The sequence below is a fragment of the Carcharodon carcharias genome, chromosome 12, assembly GCF_017639515.1.
Source record: "Carcharodon carcharias isolate sCarCar2 chromosome 12, sCarCar2.pri, whole genome shotgun sequence".
Lineage (NCBI taxonomy): Eukaryota > Metazoa > Chordata > Chondrichthyes > Lamniformes > Lamnidae > Carcharodon > Carcharodon carcharias.
In genome coordinates, this window is record NC_054478.1 from 111,097,185 (window position 1) to 111,120,818 (window position 23,634).

Below are 23,634 nucleotides of genomic sequence, written 5' to 3' on the forward strand. Positions count from 1 at the left end.
ATATCTTCAAACAGTTATGACGCTTTTTAAGTGTCCCTTTTAAAACTCTTATATACTTCTAAGTAGTTTAAACAGTTTTGAAAAATGTCTGCCATGGTCTGTCCCGCAAATATTAACAAGGTAAACCACCCCCTCCCTCCCTCCCTCAGGTTCTGTTTCCAACATCGACAGGGCTGAGGAGCCATGGATGCAGAAGAGCAGGGGGAAATGATAACCATTTTAATCTAAATTAGCAACCATCTATTCATTTTATGGATGGGGCATAAGCATTTGGAGGCTGACTCCTTGATCTATGCCTGTGATTAATAGCCATCACTTTTTGCCGAGACAAACTTGTGCAAGTTGAAGGCAAACAGACAATTTTTTCAGACTAATGGTCCCTACCACTAAAATAGGAATGGTGGGACAGTCAGCATGCATTCAGGTGTACTGCAAACTTTCGGATTTCAGTATCCCTGAGCTCAGCAGAAGTTGAGGTGCCGTTGCGTTCCTCAGTAGCAGTGAACGATGATACGCTCGTAACCACTGAGAAAGGAAAATCTAGGCCATTATATTGCTTCCTTTTTCTTGCCATCAGTTCCAATGAAGTTGTGAAACAAATCGCAGCCAGTCTCTTCATCTATGGGAGATGGGGGAGTAGGGACGATGTGATTGGACTAGTAATCCAGAGGCCCAGGCTAATGTTCTGGGGACATGGCTTTAAATCCCACCATGGCCGCTGGTGGAATTTAACTTTGAATAATAAATCTGGAATATAAAGCTAAACTCAGTAACAGTGCCATGAAACCATCAACAATTGTTGTAAAAACCCGACAGGTTCACTCATGCCCCGTAGGGAAGGAAATCTGCCATGCTTACCTGGCCTGGCCTACATCTGATTCCAGATCCACAGCAAAGTGGCTGACTCTTAACTACCCTGCGCAATGGCCTAGCAAGCCAACCATTTACGGATGGGCAACAAATGCTGGCCTTTCAAGCGTGTCACATCCCATGAAGAAAACATTTTCAACACTTGATATAATCCAGAAAAACAGTTTAAAAGACCCAAAGACCAGTAATGTTTTTAAGGTGAACTAATGATAGCTCATTTAAAAAAAAGGGAAAAAATACGTATAAATTTGCTGCTATGTCAGGAGTTTATTCACTAAGTTTGTACTGCTTCCAGTGATTATAAATTGTCCATACATCTGATAACATAAGTACTCACATTTAGAGTTTTGGAACAATTAGAATATTAAAATAACTCTAACAAAATTTGACAGATCAAAGCAACTTCCATTGCATGGTGTACTGGAGTCTATGTAGGCTTCTTTCAATAAATTCTCCCTCATTTTCACCAAAGTGGTGGCAAGTTCACGTCCAAGCACACAAAACAGTAATATAATCAACAGCACACAGGACCAAAATAACTGGGTCCGTCTCTAAAGCCATTTCTGCTCGAGCAGAACGGACTAAACCTAAGCTCATTCAAAACCCACCCACTTACAGGGTGAAAATCAGACGCAGTGCTGCTGTTTTGTGGAAAACAATATTACACAACCCCCTCCCCCCCCCAACCCCCCTCCCCTAAACTCTCAGTACTCTGATAGAAATCATACTAATTTATTCGACTGATTGACCCCTTTCAGGCACAAGGAGCTGTGGTAAAGATTTTGCAACAATGTCATTTTCACTTTCACTATTGCTCCTTGGTTGCAGGCGTGGGTTTGGAGCTAACATTAGTCAACTACTGTTGAGGTGCTATCTCCTTACATATTTTTTCTTTGCTTACGTCTAGTGAGATAGCACATCAGCAATACATATGCTTCTTTGGGTAATGGCATCTTTCAAAAGGTCCAATTGTTTCGTTCTTGCACCCTCTTGACAGTGATTGTTCTAAACAGAGAAATGTCTAAATTATATCCTTATATGATTTAACATAGACAGGGTAAAGGAGATTAAAATATTGCACTCTCAAAAATGTTTTGCTGCAGTAGATTTGATTAATACACATTTCTAACTGAACAAATCAGGACCCCTAACCTCTCGGCTTCATTACAGCCTTGGTCCAAACATTAGCAAAAGAGTTGAAATCCAGAGGAGGTGAGAATTAATTCACTTTATGTCAAGGCAGTCAAGGTATCATTTGACTGAGCAATATTGAAGCCAATGGGAATCAGCAGGAAAACTCTCCAGTGGCTGGTGCCTTACCTGACACCAAAGGACAATGATTGCAGGAACAGCAATATATTTCCAAGTCAGGGTGGGGAGTGACTTGGAGGGGAACTTCCAGGTGGTGGTGTTGCCATCTATCTGCTGCCCTTTTGTCCTTCTAGATGGTAGTGGTCATGGGTTTGGAAGGTGCTGTTGAAGGGGCCTTGGTGAATGCCTGCAGTGCATCTTGTAGATGGTACACACTGCTGCTAATGTGCGTCGGTGGTGGAGGGAGTGAATGTTTGTGGATGTGCCAATCAAGCGGGCTGCTTTGCCCTGGATGGTGTCAAGCTTCATCAGTGTTGTAGGAGCAGCACTCATCCAGGCAAGTGGGGAGCATTCCATCACACTCCTGACTTGTGACTTATAGATGGTGGACAGGCTTTGGGGAATCAGGAGGCGAATTACTCGTCATATGATTCCTAGCCTCCGATCTGCTCTTGCAGCCACGGTACTTATATGGCTAGTCCAGTTCTGTTTCTGGTCAATGGTAACCCCTCAGCATGTTGATAATGGGGAATTCAGTGATGGCAATGCCATTGCACTTCAAGGGGCAATAGTTAGATGCTCTCTTGTTGGAGGTTGTCACTTCCTGACATTTCTTTGGTGTGAATGTTACTTGCCACTTGTCAGCCCAAGCCTGGATATTGTTCAGGTCTTGCTGCATTTGGACATGAACTACTTCAGTATCTGAAGAGTCGCTAAAGGTGCTGAACATTGTGCAATCATCAGCGAACATCCCCACTTCTGACCTTATGATGGAGGGAAGGTCATTGATGAAGCAGCTGAAGATGGTTGGGCAGAGGACGACTACCCTGAGAAACTCCTGCAGTGATGTCCTGCAGCTGAGATAACTGACCTCCAGCAACCACAACCATCTTCTTTAGTGCTAGGTAAGACTCCAACCAATGGATAGTTTTCCCTGATTCCCATTAACTCCAGTTTTGTTAGGGCTCCTTGATGCCACACTCAGTCAAATACTGCTTTGATGTCAAGGGCAGTCACTCTCACCTCGCCTATGGAGTTCAGTTCTCTTGTCCATGTTTGAACCAAGGCTGTAATGAGGTCAGGAGCTAAGTGGCCCTGGCAGAACCCAAACTGGGTGTCAGTGAGCAGGTTATTGCCAAGCAAGTGCCACTTGATGGCGCTGTTGATGTTGTCTTCCATTACTTTACTGATGATCGAGAGTAGACTGATGGGGTGGTAATTGGCTAGGTTGGATTTGTCCTGCTTTTTGTGTATAGGACATACCTGGGCAATTTTCCGGGTAGATGTCAGTGTTGTAGCTGTACTGGAACAACTTGGCTAGGGGGAATGGCAAGATCTGGAGCACAAGTCTTCAGTACTATTGCTAGAATATTGTCAGAGCCCTCAGCCTTTACAATATCCAGTGCCTTCGGCCGTTTCTTGATATCACATGGAGTGAATCGCATTGCCTGAAGACTGACATCGGTAAGGCTGGGGACCTCTGGAGGAGGGAGAGATGGATCATCCACTCAGCACAAACGCTTGCAAATGCTTCTGCCTTATCTTTTGGACTGATGCGCTGGCCTCCTCCATCATTGAGGATGGGGATATTTGTTGAGCCTCCTCCTCGTGAGTTGTTTAATTGTCCACCACCATTCACGACTGGTTGGGGCAGGACTGCAGAGTTTAGATCTGATCCATTGGTTGTGGGATCGCTTAGCTTAGACTATCATGTGCTATTTATGCTGTGTGGCATGCAAGTAGCATGTTATAGCTTCATCAGGTTGACACCTCATTTTTAGATATGCCTGGTGCTGCTTCTAGCATGCCCTTCTGCACTCTTCATTGAGCCAGGGTTGATCCCGTGGCTTGATGGTAAAGGTAGAGTGGGTGATATGCCAGGCCATGAGGTTACAGATTATGTTTGAGTACAATTCTGCTGCTGCTGCTGGCCCAGAGTGCTTCATGGATGCTCAGTCTTGAGTTGCTAGATCTGTTAGAAATCTATCCCATAAAGCACGGTGGTAGTGCTACATAACACGATGGAGGGTGTCCTCAATGTAACAGTGGGGCTTCATCTCCACAATGACTGTGCATTGGTCACCCCTACTTATACTGTCATGGACAGATGTGTTATGATCCAAGCTAAGGTTACCCTTGGACAAGCCTGATTCCGGAGTGGAACCCAGCTTGATAGGTCCTAACTTTTATTTGTTTGATTAGAAAAGTGGAAAGTAGCTACTGAACAGAGCCACAGGAGTCAGCTGATGAACTTTTAACAAAAGAATAAAACATTTATTCAACAAGAAAAGGTGAACTATATTACATTGCTCCTTCACCCACAACTATACCTTTACAGATGTATACAGATTTGTAAGGATAACGCTGGTTACCAAAGCTATATCTTATACTTTAAATGTTCACCATAAGTACAGTGTCCATGCAAACACCACACCAAGTGACAGATGCCGCCTCAAACAGATGCTATGATGTCTCTCCTCAAATCCCCCCCAGATGCTTGTCACACCCTGAGCCAACCAGTCTCACTGAACTCCATCCTTCACAAGAGGGATTCCAATCTCCATTCTTCAGGACCTCGCCTTGGAATCTATTGCCAAACTGGTGTTTTCTCTCGGACGCCTTCCACAAGGGTTCTCCTCCAGGATTTCTGATATTCCTCTTCCCTGGGTCACCACATGCATTCAAGCTGTCTTCCATGCACTCTCTCTCATCAACTCAGCCTTAACAGTACACCACAGCTTCACATGCCCATAGCAAAGAATTACAGACCTTCAGTTGCCTCTTTGAACCTTCTTGCAAGTTGTTCTCACTTTACATCTGAAGCTTGGTGTCTTTCTGCTCCCCACTCAACATCACTTAACAGGACCTTTCCCAGGTTGCTGTCCTTTCTTTAACTAGAAGGTCCTCTTTGGACTTTCTCTTCTTCCACTCCCCTTGGCTTTTGGGGTTTTCCTTAGCTTGGGACTTGCTATCTGTCCCTTTTTAGGCTGTTTAGGTTCACAGTTGCCTTCAAACCAACTGAACTCAAACAGCTTCCAAAACGAACTGTCTTTCTTCTTGTTTGTGTGTGCCTGTGGGAGGAACCTGCCTTATCTGGCCCCCTGTTGCTAGGCAACAGCATTGTTCTTCTTACTTATGTTTACTTTCACTTTATAAAGGTCGTAAATGGCTCATTAGAAATGCAAGCAGCCTTTTAAAGTGAAACTAAAACTCCATTTGATCTTTCTTAAGCCACAGATACAGAAATACAAATCACCAATTTAAAGTTAAAAGTTAAAACTCATTCCTTACACATACAAGTGTAACTTATTTAAACTATCTATCTCCCAGCTGTGGCAGGCAGGTTGGTGTGGATGAGGTCAAGTATGTTTCTCCCTCTTGTTAGTTCTGTCACCACCTGCCGCAGGCCCAGTCTAGCAGCTATGTCATTTAGGACTCAGCCAGCTCCGTCAGTAGTGGTGCTACCGAGCCACTCTTGGTGATGGACATTGAAGGCCCCACCCAGAGTAAATTTTGCACTCTTGCAACCCTTAGTGCTTCCTCCAAATGGTGTTCAACATGGAGGAGTAGTGATTCATCAGCTGAGGGAGGGCGGTACGTGATAATCAGCAGGAGGTTTCCTTGCCCCTGAGACTTTATGGGGTCCAGCATCGATGCGGAGGGCTCCCAAGGCAAAACCCTCCCGACTGTATACCACTGTGCCACCACCGCTGCTGTGTCTGTCCTGCCAGTGGGACAGGACATACCCAGAGATGTGATGTCTGGGGCATCATCTGTAAGGTATAATTCCATGAGAATGACTATGTCAAGCTGTTGCTTGACTAGTCTGTGAGACAGCGCTCCCAATTTTGGCACTAGCCCCCATTTGTTAATAAGGAGGACTTTGCAGGGTCGACAGGGCTGCGATTGCCGTTGTGGTTTCCGGTGCCTAGGGCGATGCTGGGTGGTCCATCCAATTTCATTCCTTTTTTGTGACTTTGTAGTTTTAACAACTGAGAGGCTTGCTAGGCCATTTCAGAGGGCGTTTAAGAGTCAACTACATTGCTGTGGGTCTGGAGTCACATGTAGGCCAGACCAGATAAGGACAACAGATCCTAAAGAACATTTGTGAACCAGATGGGTTTTTACAACAATCGACAATGGTTTGATGGTCATCATTAAATTTTTGATTCAAGATTTTTTATTGAATTCAAATTCCACCATCTGCCGTGGTAGGATTTGAACCCAGGTCCCCAGAGCATTACCCTGGGTCTCTGGATTACTTGTCCAGTGACAATACCACTACGCCATGTAACCGGATTTCTTATGGAAAAATTATTTTTATTTAGCACATTTTCCTTTAACGTGCCATTTCTCGGGAACATATTAGGTGTGTTGAATAAGGGTTAGCTGTATTTCACATTTCCATCATTACCGCAGGGCCTGAAATGTAGAACTACCTCCCTAAAAGCACTGTGGGTGTACCAACACCTGACGGACTGCAGTGGTTCAATAAGGCTGGTCATCACGACCTTCTCGAGGGCAATAAGGCATGGGCAACAAAATGGCCTTGTCACCGACACCCCCATCCCATAAAAAAATGAAAAGCATACAATAACTATTAATCCAAGGTATGCCATCCAGTAATTCGAGCTTCCCTTAGTCTCTTGTCATAACTTTGTTGGCCGAGCCCCCAGCGGAAAGGTTTGAAGGGTGCCCACTGAGGTTATAGCAGTAGATGAGGAGAAGCTCTGCAGAATTACACAGCCAACTTGTAAAATAGTTGAAACTGATCAGAATAGAAACAGATTCTTTTTGGCAGACAAAGCAAAAGCGTTGAAAATAGCTCAAATTATATTACTGTTGCCCTACAGTCCCTATTTCTCCTTTTCATGTCTGAGAGATTGGTGCTGTATACGCATACTGCTGGATTCACCAAGTCATTGACCTTTGATTAGTTTTGTACAGTGGGCCAAAAATAATACAATCCCATGTAAATTTGCCCATGTTCTATTAAATGTTATTTATTAAGCAAAAGAGAATACAAGGTAGTTAACGCATGCCACACTTGTTTATACTTGGGAGCATTTTAGCGTGAACAGAAATTTGCACTCATTCCATTAACACTAACAAAATTAACACACATGCACAATTGAATACTCAAAACAAATTAAAGCACACATTTTATTTAAAAAAGGACACACCATGGCCTATACTGAAAAATAAAACAAAAGGTTTATGGGTACTTAATAAAAGTGCATTTAAACAAATGTAGAATAAATACTAAAGACAATTCAGAAATTGCCATTACGCAAACTTTCAGACTGCCTCAAACTCATTAAAGAGAGGCAGTGCAATATTAAATATTATCTCTATGTACTCTGCTGACAATGCCAATCAAATGTCTGTAGCCGCAAACAAATCCTATTGTGCCCACAATGTGTACTGTTCCACAAAAAAATTGTCTAAGCTTTACAAAGATTTAAGGTGATGAACAAAATTCCTTTCACCTACAGAAATAAAAAAACTTACATTCATGTAGCACTCATTCATATCCTCAGCAATGTTTCAAAGCAGAGTGAATACTTTTGAAGGACTTACTGTTGTTATGTAGGCCAGCATACCTACCTACTTGCATACAGCAATGTACCAGACATATCAAATTACATTAATGAACAGTTCACCATTTCTTCAAAGGGCCTTTGTTTACTATATCTCTAAGGTAGATCCTTTAAACAATACAGCATTCCATCAGTAATGCACCAAAATATTGCTGGAAATCTATTTTTTCATTCTTTATTACTAAAATGCAAAGATAAATAAAAAAGTTCTGATGAAAAGTCATCGACCTGAAATGTTAACATCTGTGGAAAGTTATCTGTATTGCTAAGGGTTTACAGCATTTTCTGGTTTTATTTTAAATAAAAAAGGGAGTTTCTCATTGACAGGTAACCAAAATATATTTTCTACCAGTGTAACAACAGATGAGGAAGCCAATGCTACAAAGCCTTTTGGAATGGTCAGTAGTTAAGCTGATTGATATGCACTGGAGAATGTTTTTACCAAAGTGGCTGTACTGAAATTGCAATCTCCTTTACTGAAAGTTGGATACATCAAAATTTTAAGTGTTACTACATATTTATTGAAATGTACAAGTCCATAACCACAGAACCAGACAGAAAACTAGTGAACGTTCCAAAACACATGTTTCCAAAATGACAGAAGTCTTTGTCACTGAATGTGAAATGAAAACATTACCTGACCTGAACTGAAAAAAGTAGAGGACTGAATGAAGTTGTGGAGGTTGGGTTGTGTAAGGTGAAGATATATAAGATTTGTAGGATGAAGCCAAGGAACTTTATGTTGACAGATAGGAAAATAGGGAGTAAGAGAAGGTTGGTGAGCCTAAGTTTAATTGGGGAAGAGTGGAATAGGACAAGGGCAAGAGATCTACTTGCTGAAAACAGCCATGGACAACAGTAGAGGTAAATGACAACATAAAACAAATAAAAAAGCACACACAAAGTACACAAAAAAAGAACAGATCCTGGCAACTGGGAGAGACACAAATAACAACAAAATGATAGTGATGTTCAAAATCATAAAGGGTTTGGATAAAGTAGATGGGCCAAAATGTTCCTGTTGGCTGATGGAATGAAAACCAGAATGCCAATTTAAGGTTATTAGCAAAAGAAGCAACAGCGACATGAGGAAAAACTCTTATGCAGTGAGTAGTTAGCATCTGGAAAGCAGTGTCTGAGTGTGCAGTGCATGCAGATTCAATCGAAGTCTCCAAAAGAGAAATGAATAATTATCCAAGGAGGAAACATTTGCAAGACTGCAGGGAAAAGGTGGGGAAAACGTGATTACACAAGTTGCTCTTGCAGAGAGCTGGCATGGACACGACAGCCTGAATAGCCCCTTTTTTTGCTGTAACCTATGTTTCTTTGTGACAATTAGCAAGAGATAGTAAAGAGCAACAGATAACAAGAGCTACAAAAAGGGGTAATGAAAAGAAATAGGCAAGGGATATCAAAATAAACAGAAAATATTTACAATTAGGAAGAAGAGGGCAGTCAGAAACAATGTGGGCCCTTTGAAAACTGATAATGGTGATATTGCCAATGGAGGACACATTAAATAGTTACTTTATATCAATATTTATGGTGGAGAAAAAAGTCAGCATGCTAATTAACCCCAGGAAACTAATAACGAATCAGGGACATGTGTTTTAGTACGTGCATGCAGGCCATTGTAATATAAAGATGCACAGCAGAGCAAGGGTTAATGTGGGACTGGAAAATAGCACTGCCCATGATATGATGCAGAGAGTCACATAGTATTACCTAGAGAGAACACCTAGAGAGAACAATCCAGGAGCAGCCTACCTGCACGGCAGCAGCACCATGCATGACAGTAACCTGGGACCTGTACATAGTTAAAAATAAATGATTAACGATATTAACAATAAATGGTTCACGTTTAAACATTCAAGTCTAAGATATCATTGAGGCATCGCTGCGCACCATAACACAACATGGTAGGCGGCAATGATAATACAACATGAATTCACCAAAATTAATATAAGCAAAGTAACAGTAATGAAGAACATAATGTCAAAGAGTAACAGATACCCAGGACCAAATGGCTTCCCAAAGTTTGAGAGGAAGTAGGTGAGAATATTGCAGATGCCCTAATTATAACCCTCCAAAGTTATTTCAATTGAGGAGGTTTTCCTTTAAATTGGAAAATTGCCTCCACAATTCAATCGACTCCACAATTCAAGAAATAATAGATGTTAATTAAGACCAGGTGACTGAACAACTTGAAAATTCTCAGCTGATTGGAGAGAGCCAGGGCAGATCAGTCAACAGTAGGTAATGTCTGATGAAGATGATTCATTTTTTTAAAAACAAGACCGGAAAATGCCTATGAATTTCTATGAACCACCAAAAGGCATTTGATAAAAACTCCTCATAAGAGACGGTTTGCTTCAGTTAAAGCTCATAAGACTGAAGGCAAAATATTGAGCTGGTTAGGAAATTATCTGAGCAGCAGGAGATAGAGGGTGGTGCTCCACAACTATTCACCATGTATATGAACTTAAGATGGTGGAGTAGAGCGCCACATATCTAACTTTGCCAATGACACAAAGTTAGACAGCATTGTCAGAAGCCTAAGTGAAAGCATTAGATTACAAAACGATATTAATAGATGAAGTGAATGGCCAAACCTATGGCAAATAGATTTCAATGCAGGCATGTGCAAGTAAGGTCATCCTCTTTAGAAGTGAAGCAGTAAACCAGAGTACTTTCTAAGTGGCGAAAATCTCGAAACATTGGAGATCCAAACAGACTTAGGGATCAATGGATAGGATCAGGATAAAATAAAAAAGCACAAAGAATTCTGGCTTCTTTACAAAGGACTAGAACACATGGGCAGAACTTTCCCCCGTCTGGGTGGGGGTGGGTTGTGTGGGGGTGGGGTTGTGTGGGGGCGGGTGCGAACCCATTCGGGGTCGCTCCGCTGTTTTACGTGGGCGGGCTAATTGAGGCCCACCCAGCGTGACGCGTGCCCGGAAGCGCTGAGCGCTCCCCCGTGCGGGGTGGGGGTGGATTCCCTGAGTCGGGGCCTGTGTTCTTTTCTGCATGTGCGCGGAGAAGTGCAGAAATAATTCCTGGGGCACAGAGGTACCTCAGAGATTACTTTCAATGATAAAACTTTGAATAAAGGTAAAAAAACAATTAAGGACATGTCTCCTCATGTGAAACTGTCACATGAGCTGAGACATGTCCATTAATTTATTCAAAAGTTTTTATTTAATTAATAAACGCTTCATGAAACCTCATCCCGCCCCTGGATGCGGTTTCATGATAAATGCAAAGGCCACCTGGGCTCTTTGTCTGCCCGCCAACATTAAGGTTGGACAGACTACCTTCTTAACAACTTTAATTACTTTCTTAATGGCCTTAATAGGCCTTTGACAGTTGGCTGCGCGCCTGCCGAACTGACAATCTAAATGATGTGTGGTGACATTGGGATGCACGTCTAACGCCACCGTGCGTCATTTTACACGTCAGCGTGCGGGCCCTGCCACCCCCCTCGCCAACCCGAAAATTGTTCCCATGGGGGTAAATGTTATGCCAAATCTACACAAAGCCCTAGTTAGACCACACCTGGAGCAGTGTTCAGTTCTTCTTCTACATCTTAGGAAGGATACATTGGCTTTGGAAGGAGCGCAGAGTAAATTTACCAGTATGATACCTGGACCTCAAGGGTTAAATTATAAGGAAAGATTACACAAACTAAGGTTGTATTCCCTGGAATTTAGAAGATGAATGGATGATTTGATTAAAAATTATAAGGCGAATGGATAGTGTGGAGAGAAAGAGAGAGAGAGAGAAACTATTTTCACTGGTTCGGGAGTCGAGGACTAGGGGACATGGTCTAAAAGTTTGACCAAATCTTTCATAGTGGTTAGGAAACACTTCTCACACAGAAGGTTTTGGAAGTCTGGAACACTTTCACCAATGATACAATGCTGGCTCATCTGTTCATTTTAAATCTGATAAATCTTTGATAGCTAACGTGATAGGAGGTAAGGCAGGTATATGGAGTTAGGGCACAGCTGATCAACCATGATCTCACTGAATGGCAGACCAAGCTCAAGGAGATAAACGACCCACTCCCATATGGAAAGAGCAGGGAAGTGAGATGAATTGGATAGCTCTTTGAAAGTGCCCACACGCAATGGACCTTCTGTCTTGTGCTGTAAAATTCTATGCTGTAGAGGTACAAGTGGGTTTGATGATGGCAGAAGCTTAAAGCTCAGTTCAAGATCAAATATGATACTGAGGTTAGGCATGGTCAAGTTCAGGCTGAGGAAACTGTCAGTAGGGGGGACTGATGGTTGGGAGAAGCAGGTGCAACATGGATTTTATGCAGGATTCAAAATTGATGACTTTAGCTTTCCAGATGTTGGATTAAAGGTGAACTTGAGCATCCAGGGCTTCATATTACTTGATCAGTAGGAATTGACAGGTCTTAAGTGGGGCAGATATACATTAAACAAATCAAGACACAGCCACATTGGTAGAACACAGATGGGAAATGCTGGACAAGAATGGAATGGTCGAAGTGCATCAGGATGGAGCAGGCTCCATAGTCAGATTCCAAGAAGTTGATTGTTCAAATGACAAGGCAGTCTCAGTGCTAAGGGCAGGACAGAAACTACATGGGATGGTGCTACATGACAACAATAAGTTTCAGAATTTGCAAGAGGTATGAGAGTTTGGACTTAGGCCTGTAGATTGAGAGGACTAGGGATGAAAATTAGGGTTTTTGAGCCATGGCTGATAACCACAGTCTTCAAAAGGTTGGAGACAAAGTCTGAAGTCAGGGAGATATTGATGTCGTAAGAGAGTAGTTGGCTGAACACAGGTCATTGTATGATGAGGAGCCAAGTCTCAGGGGCTCATAGCACAGGAAGTGGGTCACAGACAAGATTAACCGGTAAAAGCTTGGCACTGATGGGAAGGTATAAAAGCAGTCTGTACTTGGATGGAGTAGGTGGACAGTGACTGAGACAACCAAGCAAATAGTCTCAACCTCAGACAATGAAATCCATGAGCTCTCTGATATTCCACAAAGTCCCTGGGGATAAGCAGCTATTTGGTGCTGAGTTAGGAAATAAAAAAGATTTTCAAAAGGTACGGTAGTATACAAGAGAGACCTTGGAAGTAGAGGTGAAGAAATGGGTGGGTTACTATAAGATGAAGTGATAAACAAAGAATAGCAAGAGTAAGGGGATAAATGGAAAGGAAACCGGACAATGAAAAGCATGGCATGATAGTTGGACTAAGTGATATAGTAATGTTTGGCTGGGAAGGGCAGCTTCAGTTAAAGGGGAAGTGGTGGGGGGTGGGGGGGGGGTGGGAGGGTGTGCAATCATTAGCTAAAAGTCAAGTTCTGTAAGACTGAGGTTATCAGTGAACTCATTTATACAGGTCTTGTGGTGATTCATTCCTTATTTGCAAGGGAGTGAATATTTTGAAAAATGACATGGAGTGGATGTGTCAGAGACCAATGAGGAGCAAGGAACAATGGAAGAAATTGGACAGGTTTCTTTTCAGAGAGGGAGATGGATGGGCTTCATGATATGATAGATGTATGAGGCAGCTTTAGAAGAACCAGTGATGTGAGCATGCGGAACCGAGAATCCTATATGAAATCAAAAGCTAGTCCATAGTCCCATTCAGCCAGGCTTCGACCTAGGGGCAGCAGAGTGAGAAATAGGAAGTGAAGCGACAGGAAACAAAAAAATTGACGGTAGGACAAGTGATCAAAATGTAAAACCAGAACAGGCAGCAGATTTCCATGTAGCAGGCACAGAGGATTGGTTAGGGATGGCAAATAAACTGGATGGCTTATGCATTTGTGTGTGTATCTTTGATAGAACTTTTTGTGGGTACCAAATAAGGGTCAAGCCTTGCTGGTGACTGAAGGAATTCAGGACTGGTGTTGATGAAAGTTAAGGTGGCAGAGAGAAAATAAAGAATCTAGAGTCTGGTGATAATTGAAGGGATTCCAAGCTTGAAGATTGTTTCATGTTAATTGCACCAAAATTTCAAAATATAGGCACGTTAAAAAATGGTAAGTGACATTGGGACAGATAGGCAAAATACTCTTGAATATGTACTACTGTCATGAGCTTTTCACAGAATCTTACGATGTATAATGGCATTCAGTAGTTGATTTGTGTGCACATTTCAAAACGCACAGTAAACTTCCACAAAGTGTAACAGAAACATTGAAAGATTACTGATGGTATGTGTCAAACTTTAACTGCAAAATTCAACAGCTAAGCAAAAATAGTTCAAGCGTATCCAATTATGAGACACAAATCAGGAAAAGATCGGAAGTGTGGAACGAGCCACATTGTCTAACAAGCGTTCTATTACATTTGTAAAAAAAATACACAACTGATTGAGACCCACATTATTTAAAAATAGAAATTAATCATTGGTAAACTTTCTTTCAGTTTAAGTACACAGCATATTTTAAAGAAAAGCTACCAAAATAATTCTAATTTGTAGCATTGATTACCACAAAACATTATCTACAGCGCTGTACTCAACAATGTCATTTTACAAGTCTTTCATGTTTCAATTACACCAACATTAATCTGCTAGTTATCCCCACACTTCCTTCTAACATTTAAGTGTGATCTTTAACAACTATTCATTTCACCAACTTAATTTTACCAAGCTATCTGAAAATAACATCAGTTGCAATATGTCTCCAGGCACACAAAGTCCATCTCATTGTCACAAATAAGCTGGAATCCCCCACACACAGCAAATTCGGCTACCAGCACGCGGACTTATTCATTCCAAACAAAGAGCCACATTTCAAAATCCCTGAAATAGTCACATTGAAAGCACAAACCATAAACAGATTAACTACAGATCCTGTTTTTGAATAGTTTTTTTGCATGTTACTTAAAAGCTGGAGAAAAGAAAAAGCTGATAACTCATTTAGAGTAAAATAATGAGCTTTCAGTACTCTGGTCAGTATTGTTATATATCTATTTTAACTGATTTCACATCCAGTTATCACATCTGTAACTGATGTTTAACTTCAATGCAAGTAAAATGTTTTTTTCTTTACGCCAATATTTTTACAATAGATTTTCAACAAATTGTTTTTTTCTTTATGCCAATATTTTTGCAATAGATTTTCAACAAATTGCACTTATGTTACTCAATGCAAGCAGCATAGTTTTTATTTTTAACCTCAGGAACTGTGAAGTATTGTATAACCTAAAAAATATATGCAAGACATGCAGTTATCCTACAACCAAAAGCAATGCATAATGTATATGAGCAGATGTGAAATTGATTTGCACCATCTATTCAAACACTTTTTGAAGCTTAAAATACTACAGTCACATTCTTTTAAATTGACAGTGTAAAGTTGTTTAATTCTTCCTAGGGTCAGTGACTACATACTGCAGCCAGTAAAGGAATCAATGCTTCAATTGTCTGGGTCATGCTGTCTGACTTTAGAACTCCAGAAGGTTCTTTCATCTTATGTTTTTAGTCAAAAGAAAAATGGGAAAATATTTTTGTCCTAGGCAGGCCTCAGCAATAATAAATAGGAACAGTAAAAAAAAGTGTTGAAAATATGAACATGCCAAGGACAATTTGCATTTATATAGTGCCTTTGACACAGTAAAGCATCTCAAGGTACTTCACAGGAGCATAAATCAGACTAAAAGATTGGTATGAGTCAAAGAATGGGACATTATCACAGGTAACCAAAAGCTTAGACAAAGAGGTAGGATTTAAAGAGCATTTTAAAAAGGGGGAGAGAGGTATAGAGGAAGAGTGTTTTAGATGAGGACATGGCGGGGCAAAGAAAGTCAAGATTGTGCAAAAGGCTAGAAACACCAGATGGGGCTTACCTCAATATCAAGGTAGAATTAATCTAGAGTGTGAAGTATTTCTTTAATTGCAGAACTGCTCACCAGCCTGCTGGCACTGTACACTAATCAGCACAGTTGACCAAACAAGTACTGAAGAATGTCTTTATAAATGCAACTCAGGGTTGATTTTATACAATAACATGGCTGTACCATTCAATAGTCTCCATATATAAACTTATTTAAGTCTGGAACATCTGCAATAATCAGCACCTGACTCTTCAAGTCATTACTAGGCATTTTATATGGTGATGCCGAAAAACCCCCCGACAGGATGGCAAACTGTGTTATGCATTTTCTGTCATAACCATAAAAATGACAATGTTAACTTTGCTGTCTTCGCATTATGCTTTCTTCTTTCAAAAGGGGATACGATTCGTGCAGTTCAATCATTATTTCTTCATGGATAAGCAGCCATACAAATTGGCTGTTTAACCAATACACAAGAATATTGCATGCTCTACAGTTAGATTCACACATGCTTTGTCCATTTCTGGTTAAGTTGGTCATTAGCTGCTTGAAAAGCATTAAAGGAACACTTTGTAAGCATGAAAGGATTGACTGATTTTAGGAATTCCATATTTCGAATTTATACTAAACACCATTTAGACAATAAAATTGGCCTACCCGACCAGTTTGTATGCAGGTCTTCAATTTCGCACTATAACTTTTTCTTCCACCATCACAAAGGAAAATGTAATACGAATCTTATGCAAATTTAAATAACAGCAATACCATGAAGACTAACTAGAATAGTACAATATGGAAGTATTCAAAGATAACTACAACACAAACCTTCCATTTCTCCCTTGCATTCTGCAGTTTCTCTTTATAGGCTCATTATAATTATTGCTTTAGTGGCAATACAATTAAGATTGTACTTACATTCTGTATACTGTTGCAGCTGAGCAAACTCTGCTGGACTTAGGATAACCCACTTTCCATCACTCATTTTCTACAAATCTGCTTAGACCAATTTGTTACTCATGAAGATAGTACAACAATTCACAAAGTGCTTCTAGAAAGATATGGTCCCAGAAGACATGGCCTCTTCTTTTTAAATGGACAGAAGAACTTCTCTGATGTTTTGTTTACTCTTGCTGATGTGGTTTACATTTGCTTTTAAATTGGGCAACCACACTTCTCCTCCCAAGGAAGCTGCTCATTAATCGTTCATAATTTCTGCTGATTAGCTGTGCTTAGACTCTCTGCTTAATTGTTTCAGTAACAAGATTCGTCGAATAAAATCCATTCATATTTTTGAAGGGTGAATCATACAAGTTTTTTTTCAAATCTGCAAAAGCATAAAAAAGTACAATGAGTTTACAAGGAAATAAGCACAAATTGAAATAATTTTACAGTATTTTAGTAATGCCAACCAATGTGGGCATGACTGTTTAATTCTGAGTTGCTGGTGGCATTGGTTTTTCCTTTAATTATCTAAAATCCATCACCTACTTCTCTTTGATAAAAAATAATGTTACTAACCAGGAGAGAAAAGTTAGTATTTTAAATGCAAATTCGTCAACACTGGGAACTGAAAGATAAGATCCTTTACAGGACTGAACAAAGCAAAGTGGAAATAAAAACAGAAAATGTTCGAAATAGTCAGGTCTGGCTGCATCTTTGTAAGAGAGAAAGAGCTAATATTTCAGTTCGATGACCTGTCATCAGGACATCTGGGATGATGTAATTACAGCAATGGCTGTTTCCTTGGGATTATTTTTCCCAGATTATAAGTATGGTCACACAAATTTCTAATGGAAATAACTAACAGGAGTGAATGCAGTTACAAGTTTTTTTTATGTATACCATACGCAATATCAAATCTAACAAAACTGTTACTTGAATGCATGATTCTAAAGTAAGGTTTAAATTAGTTTTGTGCATGTTGGTTCAATTTTTTTCCCCCTATTATTCAATTCTGCTTCTTCTGAAGAGTACAATTGATCTTGATCCTGAGGACAACATCACAAGAAATGAAATGGCGATACAAAAAAAAGCACCATATTTTTTAAGACTGCCTTTTTTCTTCAAAATACCCCGATTTTGTTTTGTAGGCTCCAAGGAGGAGAGGCACAGGATTAAAGGTGAATAAGAGTATATTAATGAGTACACCAAATAATGGTAATGGATTTGTTAGAGTTCATTCCTGAAACTCTCTATAAAGCAAGTGGTTAGGTTCATGGGTATGAACCAGCAGCACTTTGGCTTGCAGATCACCTTGACTCAATTCAACAATTAAGTTAATGGTCTTCTTTCCCATTGGCTATCCAATTAGAGAGGAAAAAAAACTAGTTCCCCTTCTGCCCCGTAAGAGCTTGGCCTAAATAGCCAAGTGGTTATGGTACTGGGTTTGTAACCCTAAAATCAAGAGTTCAAATCTCACAATGGCAAAACTATGATTTGAATGTTACCACATCACTCTGCCCTGCATTGATAAATTGCCACTGTCACTTTGGGCTTGGCCTAAATAGCCAAGTGGTTATGGTACTGGGTTTGTAACCCCCAGATCAAGAGTTCAAATCTCACAATGGCAAACTATGAAACAATGTAACTTCATCTGAAACAGATGGAAACGGATTTACTCAAAAGAGTATCAAGAGTTCATTTGCTTGGCCTAAATAGCCAAGTGGTTATGGTACTGGGTTTGTAACCCCAAGATCAAGAGTTCAAATCTCACAATGGCAAACTATGAAACAATGTAACTTCATCTGAAACAGATGGAAACAGGTTTACTCAAAAGAGTATCAAGAGTTCAAATCTCACAATGGCAAACTATGAAACAATGTAACTTCATCTGAAACAGATGGAAACAGGTTTACTCAAAAGAGTATCAAGAGTTCTGCCCCGTAAGCCAAGGCTGCAGTTTCAATAAAAACAAAGTGTTGGAAATACTCAGGAGTTCTGGCAGCATCTGTGGAGAGAGCAACAAAATTAACATTGAGTCGAAGCATTAACTCTGTCTTTCCCACAGATATTGCCCGACCTGCTGAGTATTTCAGAACTTTGTTTTTATTTCACATTTCCAGCATCTGCAGTATTTTGCAAATATTTTACTGCAGTTTATAAATAATAGACTGGACAGATAGGCATGAGGCAGGAAACTAACCACAGAAATCTAAGCAACCAACGAACACATCAGAAGACAAGTGAAAGGACTAAGTGATGTGACTAAGATAAGCAGGTCTTAGTTTTAATGCAATTCAGTTTAATATAATGGTTTTATACATTCTATTAATCACTCTTCTTTAGGGTGAATAAAAGACCAATTGAAAAAATGTTTCTGAATATAGCACTTTAATGCAGCTTAGCTTCCTGTTGCATAAGACTATCATGTTACATAATTTTCCTCATTTTAAAACATATTCAGTCTTTTCCTACAAGGAGTGCTTTACAAAAGGACGTTTTTAATGAGAAACAAGAAAAAAAATCACAATAAGTTTCTTGTATTGCTCCTCAGCTGCTGACTTGCATGTAGCAGATCTTGTGGCGATCATGGCAAAATCAAAGATAAAGAAAAACATGCACATCAAAGCTGAAGATCAGCAGCCCTACAGGATCATTTTGTTTAACTCTTTTTTTTGAACTACTTCTATCTTTCTATTGATAAATACACTGTCTGGCCAGGGCAGGCCTGCAATGCATTTTGGTAGCAGTATACAATACACCACCATGTCATTACACATACAAATTACCTCTGCGGTGGCATCATGATGTTACTAAGCTGCACAGGTGCACTGGCCAAACTACCATGGGCAATTTGTATTTCTACACTATACTGAGAATCCTGCAACAGACCGACTGCTGTAACCACACTAAATGTAGTGCAGTAAGTTTGCTTGTTTAAGAATCATGTTGAAATATAAAAGCAACACAAAATAAAATAAAGTTTGGAAGTACGTTAGGTTCTAATTCAATTGTGACTTTCAGGCAAACTTCGTTCACTGGGGCAGCAGCAAATCAGAGCTATTTGTAAGGATCATTGGTCAACCAATGATGTGTGACAAACTGTCTCAAGGGCAGATGTTATGTTGGCTCTTGGGACAGGATGTGAACAGGATCTGGTCCTATATTTAATGCATTTTTGTTGTTATTTTCTACATGACTGTTTCAGAATGAAGGGCCGAGAAGGACACAGATTACCCAATTACCTGCTATGTTATACATTGCCAGTCAATCACTTCTGGCACTGCTCATCACTTTTTTTTCTAATTCATTCACAGATGTAGAAATTGCTGGTGAGACCAACATTTATTGCCCATCCTTAATTGCCCTTGAGAAAGTGGTATTGACAAACCTTCTTGAATTGCTGCAGACCTTGTGATGTAAATATTCCCAAAATGCTGTTGGGATGGAGTTCCAGGATTTTGATCCAGTAAAAGTGGGGGAACAGTGATGTATTTACAAGTCAGGATGGTATGTGACTTGGAGGGGAACTTGGTGATGATGTTCCCATGCATCTGCTGCCCTTATTTTCCAGATAGTAGATCTCACAAGTTTGGAAGGTGCTATCAAAAGAAGCCATGATGAGTTGCTGCACTACAACTTGTAGTGGTACACACTGCTGCCACTGTGTGCCTGTGATGCATGGATTGAATATTTAAGGTGGTGGATGGGGTGCCAATCAAGCAGGCTGCTTTATCCTGGATGATGTCAAGTTTCTGGAGTATCATTAGAGCTGCATTCATCCAGGCAAGTGGGTAATATTCAATCTCTTGACTTGTGCCTTACAAATAGTGGAAATTTAGGAGGTGGATAGGTTACTACTGGCAGACTGTGTCCAATATGTTACTGTCAAATCAGGAAGACTTGCAACCTCCCAGCTAAATCCCTTCAACTACAAAGTTCTCTTCTCACTTGGGTAAGCACATTCCCTGCCATTTCTGATACGTTAGTGTCACGACTCACTGGGGATAGTGCGCTGTAACATCAAACTCCACTGTTCCCCGAGCTGTGACAAATGTGAAAAAAGTTTGATCAAACCACCAGATTGTCCCAATTCTACCCAATTGTTTAATTTAGGTTAACAGAATACGAGCACCAGGTTTGTAAACTTAATAAGTGAATTACTGTTTATTGAACAAACTATCATTGACCAGTGGCAAAAGGAAGAAATATGAACTGTTAATTTCTAACATTAACTTAAACTCTACCCTCTTCTTTCTTAAATCCCCATACACACATATACGAGCCACATAAGACACACCAAAAAGTGGACTTTAAGGGTGAGATAAAACAGTTCAATAGCACCAATCCAGAGTACAGGATTCCATGGGTTGATTTTGGTAGATGTCTTCCAAATTCCTGTCAGTTCTTGAGGACACGAGGTGGTCTTCCAGGACTTTCAGTGTTTCGTTCACTAGTTCAGAACTTGCTTTTCAATGTCTCTAACAGTGGTTCTCCCATTTTCCTTTTTACAGGGGCTTGCTCAGAAAGAGAGCAGGTTATAGAGATATGAGGAAAAGAGAATTTAGATGTTTTCTCTTTGCTGGCCAGGAGCTTTCTGATGCACTGCTTCTCACAAAACCTAGTCACCTGGTCAGGAGCCAATTAAAATGCTGTTGTCAGACAGCTCCCTTGATCCAGGACTCCTTTCCAGCACCATCCTGTCTTTCATGGCATACTCTGTTCCAGAATTGCAACATTGTATATATCTCTTATCCTGTCCCAGTGGCCATGTCTTTCAACCCTGCAGCTGTTATAATTCTAAACCACAGTCCAACAGAAATAAAAAGATATGTTCCTTACATTAATTTCTCCATCTTTGTCCCAGAGCAGCATGATAACTAGCTATATTCTATATTTATTTTCTTAAGCCATAAAGATTCACAAATGCACAGGAAGTCAACTGGTCAGTTTACACAAGCATTGGAGCATAACTTCATAAGTGTAATAAGAATTTCAAATTGACAACTGAAGGATGTGTACTGAAGCATACAAAGGGACTCAAGACATTTCAGTCAGATATTTGGGTGCGGCTTGAGAAGTATGGTAGAAGAGTGTGCTCAAGAGTTGGAATGCTCATACGCAGCATGGTGCACTGTGCTGTTTAGGGGAAAGTGGGGATAGTTGTTAGAGGCAGGTTTATTCAAAAGTTTGCGATTTCTTTTTATTTTCTAGGTGACAAAAACTGTATTTGAAGATTATATGACAGAGTGGACAAGGAAGGCTCCTAAGAGCTGAATGATCTCAATGCTTTTACTCCAATGTGACTGGAAAGAAAGTTTTATTATAGTGAAATCTGACAGAGGTTTTGCAGAATATGTCTGGTGAGTAATAAAAACGGAACATGACCGACAGGAAATGAAAATAAAATGTACCAAAAAGGTTAACTAATGACATGAAAGGAAACCGTCCAATAGCTTGATCCACATGACTGTCTCCACACACACAACTAAGACAAAGAAATAGTACCTATAATGATACATTTTGACATACAGTAATTCAAAGATATGGGAAAGAAGCTTGGCTCTGCAGCACCTATTCTTTTTGAAGGCTCTAAGTGTCTTTTTAAAAGGTTGGGGAAAAAATTGCTGCTAGGTGGAGAGCAATACTTGTGACAGGAAGTGTGCCAGATGCCATCTTGGTACATAGCTTGCACATGCCAGCAGCATGCAGAGAAGGTAAGTTATGATGTCAGTGCGCAACACTGATTTGATGCCAGTGGTGCCATTTTCCATGCTCCATCCTATGTCCTCTCTTAACTTCCCATAGCTGAACATACACTCAGTGGAAAGACACTTCACCAATGCTAAATAAAGGGATTAACCACTTACAGGTTAGTTGCTGAATTATTTGTTCTGGCTGCTCAAGCAATTCTACATGTTTGTCAAACATTCCTATACTCATTGAAAGTTTCAATAGTCTACAGGAAGTAGTCTGGCTGATCCTGAAGCATCCTTTCATGATTTAGAGGTTTCTGCAAAAACCAGTTGATTCCAGGCATGGGTGGTCCCATAGGCCTTTCTCCTGGAATTGAGGTAGACTGGGAGAAATGAAAAAGGCCATGCAGAGCAGGAGAATTTGACTGAAGAGAAAGGCAGGGATTGTTTGGGGTCGGTGGGGGGGTGGAAGAGTCGGGTTGGGTGTTGTGAAGAGAAGGGCTCTCAGCAGAAGGCTTTATCTGCTAAGGATCTTTAGAGAGGAATTATCTTACCTGAACTTCAGCAACAGCCAATGCATGAAACATTTTTTTGTTTCATTAAGAGGCTGTGATTGAAATCTGTCAATACAGTCACATCTGCAAACTCAAAGCAAGACAACGACCCAGCTGCATGTGGCTGTAAAGGTGACCTTGACTCTGAGATTTTATGCATCTGGCTCCTTCCAGGCTGCTGCTGGAAATTTAAGCCAAAACCTCTCAGGTTGCAGCACACAGCTGAATAAGGGAAGTCCCTGAGGCACTCTATCAAAAGAGAGATATCCTTATCTCATTCCCTTGCCAGGGGCAAGCAGGCAAAACTTTCCTCAGAATGCGGGCTTCTGCTTGATGAGGGGTACCCTCAACTATATGCATGTGTCTCATGTCAACCCTCCCTCAATCGAATGCACGGGAAGACCCTGCAGTACTCGGCTAAGTGAATCAAGGTTCATACTTTTATCTGGCATTCTACACGACCTTGCTATTATGAGGTAACAGTCCCTGCAGCCACCCACCAGGTGAGAAGTTGAGGAGCAGAAGCATGAGAAGGAGCAGGAGGAGTAGAAGGAGGGCGGGGGGAGAGTGAAACAGGAGGTGGAGGAAGAGAGAATTCCTTTTCTGCCTGGGTTCTACATGATTACTAATTCATAAGCAATACCAGTAACCATAACTACAACTATTTATTCACCCACACAGTCTCACAAATTGATAACCAATTACTTTGAATCCTTGGCCAGACACTGGTACATGGGGCTGTTAGGGACCAATATTTTTTTGTTTAGAGTAGATAAAGGTTAAGATTCAAGACATCTGCTTTGGAAATAAAGCCACAAGATTCCATGGTTTT

At 40.5% G+C, this 23,634-nt stretch overlaps 1 protein-coding gene across 9 annotated transcripts in view; it reads right to left on the minus strand.

Moving 5' to 3' along the window:
* The window catches only part of LOC121284866 (diacylglycerol kinase beta), a 695,944-nt gene that overhangs the window by 579,365 nt on the left and 92,945 nt on the right, over positions 1-23,634 (minus strand). For 7 of the 9 annotated variants that reach the window (XM_041200699.1, XM_041200700.1, XM_041200703.1 and 4 more), the window contains one exon: positions 16,529-16,937. In XM_041200699.1, the coding sequence (XP_041056633.1) occupies positions 16,529-16,595 (67 nt within the window). In that variant the 5' untranslated portion in view covers positions 16,596-16,937. Of the gene's footprint in view, positions 1-9,506; positions 9,589-16,528; positions 16,938-23,634 lie in introns of those variants that run through there. The other 2 variants (XM_041200705.1, XM_041200706.1) reach the window with 2 other exon arrangements.